Source organism: Papilio machaon, chromosome 25, assembly GCF_912999745.1.
Source record: "Papilio machaon chromosome 25, ilPapMach1.1, whole genome shotgun sequence".
In the NCBI taxonomy this organism is placed as follows: Eukaryota; Metazoa; Arthropoda; class Insecta; order Lepidoptera; family Papilionidae; genus Papilio; species Papilio machaon.
In genome coordinates, this window is record NC_060010.1 from 5486865 (window position 1) to 5497701 (window position 10837).

The 10837-nt window shown below is 34.6% G+C and overlaps 1 protein-coding gene across 1 annotated transcript; it reads right to left on the minus strand.

The window, feature by feature from the left end:
* Window positions 1-1242: 1242 nt before the first annotated feature.
* Window positions 1243-8882, minus strand: LOC106721731. Its single transcript, XM_045684297.1, has 3 exons — window positions 8814-8882; window positions 6301-6393; window positions 1243-1778 (listed from the first exon to the last, which is right to left on the minus strand). The coding sequence occupies exons 1-3, from the start codon at window positions 8832-8834 to the stop codon at window positions 1263-1265; spliced, it is 630 nt and encodes a 209-aa protein (XP_045540253.1). The 5' UTR covers window positions 8835-8882; the 3' UTR covers window positions 1243-1262.
* Between the last annotated feature and the right edge of the window lie 1955 nt (window positions 8883-10837).

The window sequence follows — 10837 nt, forward strand, 5'->3', positions numbered from 1 at the left end:
TATGTATATAGAAACGGCTAAAACACTCACGTCTATATATCCGGTGTCATCACCGACTAGTTTCGAGCCCTTCGGGCTTCGGGCTTCAGTGAGCGACGGGCCGCGTCCGCGAAATAATACCAGTCCCACTCACCCTGATGAAGGGCCCCCGAAGGGCTCGAAACTAGTCGGTGACGACACCGGATATATAGACGTGAGTGTTTTAGCCGTTTCTATATAAGTTAGTGATAATGTCTCACGAAAGTTTGAATAATTTAAATGTGTTCTTGAACCGGTGTTCCTATCCAAATATGGAAATGACAATCCTATACATCAGACCTTAGACCAGGGTATCTCAAATTAAGGTACCCAGACCTCTAAAGGTTCGCCATTCGACGGTAGGTGGTTCGAGACAAGATTTGCATAATTGCAGCTAGCTGATTAGCAGGCGCAGCAATTTTATTATATTCTTATTGGTGTAATGTAATTAATCGATTAGGGTTCCGCTGTCTTCTGGAAACTCTAACAGGGCTTCGTGGAGCTAATAGTCTGAGAAACTTTGCCGTAGACCTTAAAGAATTGCAAACACAGCATTGCTTTGTATCTGTACATCGATAGCTCCTACAAATAATGACCAATGTGGAAATTGTAAACTTTACAGGTGAGGCTCTCAAAGTTTCAACCATATATGAAGATATAGGTCCTTTTACTTTAGCAACACGTTTATACCTGTAAATGTGTATTTGTGTTTAGTGACTAGTTAGTTAACTAGACTAAGACGTAGTTTTTAACATAAAAAAGTAAGTAATCAATTTGTTACTTTGGCCCTTATACATAGGACTCATCGACATATGCCTTAATGTGGTACTCAGAACTATTGAATATGCAATAGAGTAGATAGTAAGCGTTAGTAAATCATGACCCTCTTTACAATGTTTTTTTTTTTACTTTAAAAAAAAAAACAAATAAAAAACTTATTACTTGTGTAATACGTAACTGTAACGATAAACAAAAATATGTTAGTAAAATCCATGGTTACATTTCTTTTTATAAGAATTTTATGCAAGGTTCGTTTGGTTGTTGTTTTTCTGCGAAGACATTCAAAGTTTACTTCCTTAAATAAACGGAATATTGTAAACTATAATAAAATTGGGACATAAAACACTTCATTTCGTAACAACAAATTTATTAACAACAATTTAAATAACAACAATCACAACACAAACAGTCACACTAATAACAATAACAACATGCAACAATCACACACACAATAATGTTAAAAATTAAAACTTATGTGATCCCTTCTTTGTATGTATGATTGTTTCATACACAGGTACTTTGAAAGGTATTGGTTTTTCGACCGGAACAAGGATATGTTTCACAACCTCAAACGGAACATCCTTGAACTTTGGAACATGCACCGTCTTCTCAACTGGGTAAGGAACCGACTTTTCAACAGGAATAGAAACTTCTTTGATAATCGGTATAACCACTGCTTTAGGAACCGGCACTTGTATGGGAACCGGATGAGGTACAGGGATCAAGACAGGCTGGTTAATTTTAAACTCCACATTCTTATGAACCGGTACAACTATCTCTTTGTAATGCTTTACCGGTTCAGGATTCTCTTCTTCAACGTGTTGATGTACTGGATACGAATGTGCTTTGAGATCATGACCGCCAAAATCATGACCGCCAAAACTTTGACCCCCGAAATCGTGGCCTGAACTACCGTGATCACCTAAGGAACTGCCTTCATCACCGAAGTTATAGCCCCCTGAGAATTCACTTGGTTGAACCTGGAAAAGAAAAATTGATGTTTTACGACTCATTATAACCTAATCATCTACTGACCCGATCGTTACATAAGTCTTGTGTGCCTTTGGCAAAGCTTGACAATCTAAATAATATAAATGCGAATCTTTAGATGGATGGATGGATAGATGTTTGTAACAAGGTATAGCCAGAACGTCTCCATGGATGTCGCTAAAATGTGGCATTGCCTGGAAGATATATAGGCTAGATATATAGCACACGTAGGCTGCTATTTTTTTTATTCCGCGTGGACGGAGTTGCGGGCGAAAGCTAGTTTTAACTTAAAAAATCATTTTTACAGAAGATTACGTAATATCCTTTATATTTTCCTGTCTTCCTGATGCACACTGAGTCGTTAAGTCACAACTAAGGAAGTCCCTTAGTATAGATTCAGTTTAATATATTTTATTTATTTTGATAAATCAACATTAAGCAACCATTAAATGGTTCTGATGGCGTTTATTAAATATTTAAAGCCTGTTACGCACGCTTGGCAAACAACGGCGAACAGCAAACACCAAACATGAACGTGAGGATGGGTGTTTGCCTGTTTTTGTTTGGTGTTCGCTGTTTGTGCCAGTGATCGAAATCTCTGTGGTTTTTCTACACAAATCAAAGGATGTTCGACAAACGTGTGGATGTCTGTTTATGTTTGGTGTTTGGCACGTGTTTGATGATTGTGACTGTTTGTACCAAACACTAAGTGACTAAGGCACTGACTGACTATAAAATAAAAATGCTGCTGGAAAATCATAAAAAAATCCAACACAAATATTTTTTAAAAGTTCACTTTGATATTTAAATTTAACCAAACTAATGTTCTTCGGTGCAAACTCTAAAATTATTAGCGCTGTAAAATTTCAATTTGTACAATTCGATGCTTTTAACGTTTTCGCCTCCCGAATTAGGATACGGGAGTAAGGCATAAGAGATAGCGGATACTACTTTAAAATAAATATAAGAAATAAAAAATTATTATTGATTATAATTCCAATAAAATTTCATCTCCACAGAAATAAATAAGGCAAAACTATATTCATTGAGAAAATAATTACCAAATGTCTTTTTGAATGAATAACAATGGGATTCTGAGACCAAAACATATTGTTATACTTGTTTTATATAGACATTTTGGTCTCAGAAACCAATGATAAGTGGATAATACATTAAAATGCAAACGAACTGAGAACCTCTTTTCTAATTAATTAAACAAAAGCACATTTATTATATAGCTGTCGCCCGCGACTTCGCCCGCTAAATAAGGTAAAAAAACTTAATAAGTAACGTGTATTTTCTTCCAGACTATGTCCTACATTTGTGTAAAATTTCATCAAGATCCGTTGAACCGTTCCGGAGATAGAGAACAATCCATCCATTCATCCATCCATCTAAACATTCACATTTATAATATTAGTAAGATGCGTTAATTAAACAGAATTTATAAAAAAATATTATTTTACACTAGTATATCAATGTTACTATTTTTTTTTTAATGCTCTATCATTTCTATAGAGTTTTCTAAATACCGCTATCGCTCTTTGCTTAGTACCCAAGATCCGTTTGTACGACACAGTTAAAAAGTAAAAAAAAAAAACCATCGCACCGACGAGCAGTTAACCGAACTGCAGTTAGCTTTTACTCTCTTTTACTGGACCGTTTATTTTTTAACTGTTATTCAATGGCTTGCATAACAGTAACTGTTTTACGGTGAATGTTCTCACGAACTGGCAAACTTAAATAATAACATTCCGATGTTAAAGTTATTTGTTGTATTTTTTTTTTCTACGTATCGAATCGTAATTATAACAATTAAATGACAAAGTTTCAACAGTGATTACTTACCCTGCGCGCAAAACCAACATAGAATAGACAATTGAAGCTACTTAAACAAAACCCGACTAATACTCTAATGGATGAAATAGCGCCATCTATCGGTTGCATTTTTTAAATTTAAACTAAAAAAATCTTACTTCTTACTAATATTATAAATGCGAATGTTTAGATGGATGGATGTATGGAAGTTTGTTAAAAGGTATCTCCGGAACGGCTGCATGGATCTTGATGAAATTTGGCATAGTGTAGAACATAGTCTGGAAGAACACATAGGCTATTTATTAATTTTTTTAATGAAGCGCTTACGGAATCGTGGGCGACAGTTTAGAATATTATTTCTTACATACACTATATAAGTTTTGTGCCCATATAATATACCCATGACAGTCAAAGGAAGAAGATGGACCAAATTGCAGTTCACTAGTCAAAATCGATCCAGACATTTAGGCTCTAGTCTAGAGTCTAGACCGTCACAAAATAATTTACGTACAAATCCACATACAAGAAAAAAAAATAACATCAGATTATTTAGGTAAACAATGTTTTCATAGTTATTTAAAGCTTTTTTCAAGGAGTTTGGTAAAGAGGGAAATTCCAGCAATACCACTGTTTGTAGTTTTGTCTATTTATAATGAAATTGTGCTCTTAAAAAAAATTTCACGTTCACTTTCAAAAATAGCTACGGAAAAACACAATTTACTTATAGTTATTAGTATTTTATATTTTCAACCTAAACATTTCAAGTAATGAAATTATTTACCTACGTTTGCTTAATATCAAATATATTTTATAGCTGCTGTCAGCAATATTTCCATGGCAGGGTAATGCCGGGGTAAAGATTAAGGCTCGAAACCCACCTGGATGCTTAATAATAAAAAATAAAAATATGTGCGGCGCCGTAACCTTAACTTTACGCTCTTTTATTATTTTCTGTTAGCGAAAAAAACATTACGATTTCTTAAGATTAGAGATCCTTAGGTAATAATGAAAAATCTGCTAAAACTGTGCTGTAGTCCCACAAGGATCTTATTACAGTTTTTTGACATTGACAGGGCGCCTACAAGTTTTACAGGAGCAAAAATTTCTTAACTTAAACTCTAAGTAGTTGATTTGCAATTTCTGACCTGAGTTCTCACAGTAATTTCAAGCACATTAGCAAATTAACCTACATCTCTTATCATCGTGCTTTTTTTATGGAATTTTGGAATTATAAAAATGGCAACACTAAACCGTGCAGATGCCGCTACCTCATTGGTCCAAATATGCCGCTGTTAAGATGATTAGTTCACATATTTTCCGCCTGCCTCCTTATTGAACTATACTGAAGTAGAAGCAGTGTTTAACTATTTTACGATTTCCTATTATAACTACAAATTTACGTTATCAAATTATAACGAAAAAAAAACTATTATCGTTGTACGGAATTGCTGTACTTTTATGACAGAAATGTGTTCCACACGCGCCGAGGTAACCCAAAACTCTTGAATTTTTAACAGGCTCGGATATAAATCTTACTTTTACGAGCGAACATCAAACGTTCAGAAATATATTTTACATGTTCCAAACAATTTTCTTTACTGAAAACAAACTAATACTGAACATCTTATATATTTCGTTGAAAGGGAAACATTAAAATATAATTTCAAGAGAAAAAAAATAAAAAATTCTACCTTCTTACGTTTTACGCAGTTTATTAATCGACTACCAAAAGGAGAAGGTTATTGTGATTTATGAATTACTAGATCAAATGTCTTTATGAAGCAAAACTACAAGAAATTTATAATCTGGAATTAAATTTAAAAAAAATATTAGGTGACACTAGCAAACGGCTACCTGGATTCGCCGCAATACGGAGGCGGCCGTTGCCCATAGACATCCGCAAATGCAGATGCGTTGCCTACCTTTAATTAACGGAGAAGGGGACGCACAGAAAGAGGATATTTCTCCTTCCTATGCGTCCCCTCTTCCGCCAAATACACTTCCCCTTCCCATCCTTTCCTATAAAGAATAGGATGGGAAGGGAAAGAGGACAAAATTAAGGCCTCCGGTACCACACTCATCAGACGAAACGCGGAATTGCTTCCACTTCACGCCTGTTTTCTGTGTGGTCGCGGTATTGCACCGGTCGAACCGGCCAATTTGTGCACCCAACAAATATTGTTGTTGCGGGATCTATAGATTTCGAGAGTGGATTTCCATAAACATCAGAACAGTGGCAGACGTCAGCAAAAACAGCTGTTGCACATATTTTCCTGCTCGCCCGGTGCAAAACTACGACCACAAAAGACAGGCGTCGAGTAGAATTCTACTACATACACGTACATTCTGATTTGTATGCATGTCGGAGGACTAATTTTAGTCCTCGTTCCCTTCCAACTCTTCTCTTACAATAAAAGTATGGAAGGAGTTATATTTGACGAAAGACGCAGAAAAAGGGGGAATATTTTCTGTGCGTCTTCCTCTGTCTATTAAAGGTCTGCATTTACGGATATTTATGGGCAGCGGTTGCTTCGTTATTTCGGCAAATCTAGGTAGCCGCTTGCTCGTTTGCCACCTTATGACATATAAAAAAACATATTTGTCACCTATGAAAAAAATGGAATTTTGACAACCCTTTTTAACCATGTCACAACGAAGTTAACTTCATTGGAAAGACTATTTAAAACATCTTACCTGCTGATCCTCTTGTAAGTTGTATGCTTGAAGGTTCCCGTACGGTACCCACTGCATCTGGTCAGCCGACGCTAGCGCCACTATGGCTAGCAACTGTAAACAAGTAAATTCACGCTAGTAATTCAGGTGGATGGCCACGATTCTAGATTTTAAGTAATTTTAAATTTCAAATTAATTTTAATTATTAAGTTTTAATCATTAAGATTGATATTTTAAAATATAACGACCGAAATAAGATGGAAAAAATCCGAATATGATTCGAAAAAATGTTGCTGAAAAAGTTCAAATTAAATTTGTCAATACACGAATTTGTAAAAAAATCAATGTATTTTCAAAAGGTTAATAGTTAAAATGTTTTTAGTGACAGTGAAAAGTTAAATACAAAATAAAATAATAAAATTTGTAGTCTTAATAGAAAGAAAACTCAATCTAATTAATACCAAATCCTTAAAAAGAAAGCGTAGCAAGTTATGAGGTCTTCAAAATGTTTGAAACCGTGTACTTTAATTTTTTCCACATGTACAAGCTAGATCATTTAGTCGTATTCAAGACAAAACAAAGGGACAATTCATCAAAGTGTAAAGTGTAAATAAGCGTAAAGTGCAGAACGCACAACGCATACAAAGCGGGAAGAAGTGTGGTACAAGCTTAACTTCTCGCTGGACTGCATGCAAAGAACATACGAATTAATAACGCGTCGAGCATGCTTGCAACTTATTAATATTATATGTACTTAACTTGCGCCTATCCAAGTTCCATTTCATCGCCATATCTCTTGTCTAGAAGATGTAATGACAAATTAACTAAGATTTAGCGAGTCACTTATGGACTACAAAACAAACATAAGTAAACTAGCTCTTGTACTCAGAGTCTCAGTGACTCTTAGTTAAGTATCCCTTAGCGAATTTACTATGTAACTATTACTATGGTTTGGCGCTCAGTAAACACATGATGAGACAAAAATATCCTATACGTTTGCTTGTAAAAGTTTCGTGCCGTATGTTCTCCTCCCTATCTCTTAAGCTTTTTACAGTCGACTAACGTCGTTGTATATTGTTGATACATCGCGCTGTGTAAACTCACCCTTATTTATTGCGTTATTAAGCGCTCCAGCGCTTTACTCGGCCAATTTTGCGCTCGTATATCTTAGCTATATCTTTCGCGGTTACTGGAAGATATTTTTTCGCTCCTATTTCGTGTTCCAAGCTTAGAAAGACATAGAATTTATGGCGCTTTGTCTAAAAGCTTTTGATAAAAGGACTTTGTGTTACCTTTTCAACTGTGTCATTTTTTAGCTAACATAAGTCAAGGCATAGACAATATTATTTATTACATTCGGGACAAAACTTAAAAGCTCTATGTTTTGAATGTTATCGTTTTAAAATATTTATAGTTACACTAGCTGTCGCCCGCGACTCCGTCCGCGCGTAGTTAATAAGCTTATATGACACGTTCGTAGATTTACCATAGCAGCGCCATCTATTGATTACTTACTCAACCCAGTCGAAAGGTATCGACATCTGTTAGAATCATTTGGAGTTAACAGATAATTGTGACTGTCAAATAATAACAGACAAATAATTAGCAATAAATTAAAATTGCGACTATAATTTGAGATTTAAACTATCCTATCTCTCAAGTTGGATCGAACTGCACATGGTGTGCGAATTTTATTATAATCGGTTAAGTGGTTTAGGAGTCCATTGAGGACAAACACTGTGACACGAGATTTATATATATTAAGAAAAAGATAATAAATAGTTTTATTTTGACCAAAAACGTAATTATTTATTAATTTTTTTAACTGAAATCAGCTGTTGGAAAACATTTTTGGATATATTGACTATCAATTTTACTATTTGTTTAAAATTTTACAGCAAAAAAGAGTTTGGTTTAACAAAAAGTCAAGTTTAAAAATGTTAGAAAGCGTTCAGTCGTTTCGAAATAATGTAAGTAATGCAAACCGCAACCGAATGTTAGACTATTGAATCTTTGTTACCTTTTTTTAGTGAAAGGTAAATGCGAAACAATAATATAACTTTTATAAAATATTTACTAGTGATTATTGGCAAAAGATTTTTTTCTTCTTTCAATGATTGTGAATTTATGTTACCACATTTAACGCATTTGGATAAACATATGTTCATAAAAAAATTATTTTATTCCTAAATTATTTGGAAATGTTTTATTAAAAACTAGCTTTTACCCGCGACTCCGTCCGCGCGGAATAAAAAATAGAAAACGGGGTAAAAATTATCCCATGTCCTATTCCTGGTTCTAAACTACCTGCCCACCAATTTTCAGTCAAATCGATTCAGCCGTTCTTGAGTTATAAATAGTGTAACTAACACAACTTTCTTTTATATATATAGATAATTAAAAATATCAATGTATTAATTTATCTGGATAATTTAAAAAAATTTGCAAATCATAACCTCACTAACATAACCTCACTTTTCACATTATTCACTAATTAAATAAATAAATATGTTTAATAATGTCACAAAACTCACGTATATCCTTGTTGTGTACATTTTCAATGTTGGACGAATGAATTTCGAGATACTTATGATGTCACAACAGCAAACTCCGCCATTTTATACAAAAGTGACAGTTACTATACGAATATTCGCGCTCTTTTCTTTTCCTTACTCCAAGAACCAGTTACCAAGACCTATCTGTTCCTTACATGAGTTACTGAAGATAGATCTTGTCAATTGGATTTCATTTGTTTGGTCGTTGTAATGTCCAGTATATTGTGAACTTTCATTTGGTTGTACTAATAAGGTGTTGTTAGGTCTTTATTATTGGTTGTTATGTCATTACCGTTTTTAATGCAACACATTCCCTCAGTATCATTAGACGCATACATTACGTGTTTTATTTTGTTTTCTTTTTGTTGTTATGTATTGGAAGAGTAATGTAGTGCGAACAAAAAACACATCCGATATCCGATTATTAGTTCCTGTTAGACCCCTTTTTCACTAAGAGAGTGAACGCTCGCAAGTTTATTTCCACCAATAAAGTCAATATTTAATATTTTTGTGCGTCAAATGTTTTTTGATTTTTATTTGTTTTTATTTATTGTTGGTTTATTTTTCTACAATTGTTTAGTTTAAGTTTATAATCTAACATAAAAGTAAGTTTATTCGAACAACTAAGTGTAAAATGTATACAATTTAATATGTATACTAACTTGCCGTTGCAATTTTCCCATGAGTTCAATTCAATGTAAGGAAGGGAAGGGATTTGGGCTGAAAGGGGTACACATAGGAAGAGCAAACATTCTCTTTCCGTGCCTCATCTATCAATTAAAGATAGACAATGTTCGCTTCGCTAATTTGGCGAATTTAAGTAACCGCTTGCTCGTTTGCCTCTTTATACTGAAAAAAATCCACAATATAATTTCTGAAACAATAATTATCGACCATGTTACCTAGGTCTATTATTACATAACTTTGTTATATAATTCGAACATAAGGCTATCGACACACTAGTATTATAAATTTATACTAAGTAACGATTTTAGAATTTAAAGGATACATAAGGAAACAGACTTACTTTTTGTTGTTTAAACCTTATTAAGTAATTGATTTTACTAATATTATAAATGCGAATGTTTAAATGGATGTTTGTTTGAAGGTATCTCCGAAACGACTCAACGGATCTTGATGAAATTTGGCACAGATGTAGAACGTAGCGTGGAAGAGCAAAGGCATTTTAAAGTTTTTTTTAACACCACACGGTCGGAGTCGCTGGCGACAGCTAGTTAGTATATAAAGTAAACGAAGAATACCTTCTTCTAATTTAATGTGTACTACATTTATATGACAAACTTATAACTAACTTAAATATCTTTTAAAAGATTACTTATATGTTAAGTTACTATTATGGAAAAGCAGAACATATTTGAATGAACTTGGGTAATGAAAACGGCAAGGAGATTTATCATCATTAGCTCATACGTCACCAATGAGCCGGAGCCTACCCAAAGTTAGGTGTGACTAGGCAGGACTGCATGCAATCGATGTAAGCTTAGACTTTGCTCTAGGTCTTAGTGTATCAATAGCTTTAGTAATTGTATTGATACGATCTTCAGAAATTACAACATAATATAATGAAGCGTACACCATTATCTAATTCCTTAGTGAAGGCAATTTAACTTTTTACATTTGCTGCGCCATTTTGATAATTAACAAGATCCGCTTTCGCGTCGCGAGTTGTAATTATTAAGCGCAATACACATTGAGCCCGCCGGGCCGCCGACAAAGCCCGGCGACACAACCCGGCGGCCTGTATGAAAAGAATCATGTCGGCAACATTCGCCCGTGCGTGTTACCCGCCGACATGTTGGCGGCTTGGGTACGCCTGCGCTTAGTTGCCCGGCGATGCTCGACCTGTAGTATTTTTACGACATTTACATTTTTCATCTCAAACCGCCGACCGAATTTTCCGACTTGTAATAAGTGAAGCCGCCAATTAGACCGCCGACAAAAAGTTGCCGACATATGTCGGCGGCCCGACGGGCTCAATGTGT

What these genes read in the sequence shown, in the direction of transcription:
- LOC106721731 (XM_045684297.1), bottom strand. Translation starts at nt 8,834, where the DNA reads ATGTACACAACAAGGATATAC. An exon ending in TGTACACAACAAGGATATAC is followed by an intron (nt 6,394 to 8,813) that starts GTGAGTTTTGTG and finishes ACTTGTTTACAG; the next exon opens with TTGCTAGCCATAGTGGCGCT. An exon ending in ACTTACAAGAGGATCAGCAG is followed by an intron (nt 1,779 to 6,300) that starts GTAAGATGTTTT and finishes TTTCTTTTCCAG; the next exon opens with GTTCAACCAAGTGAATTCTC.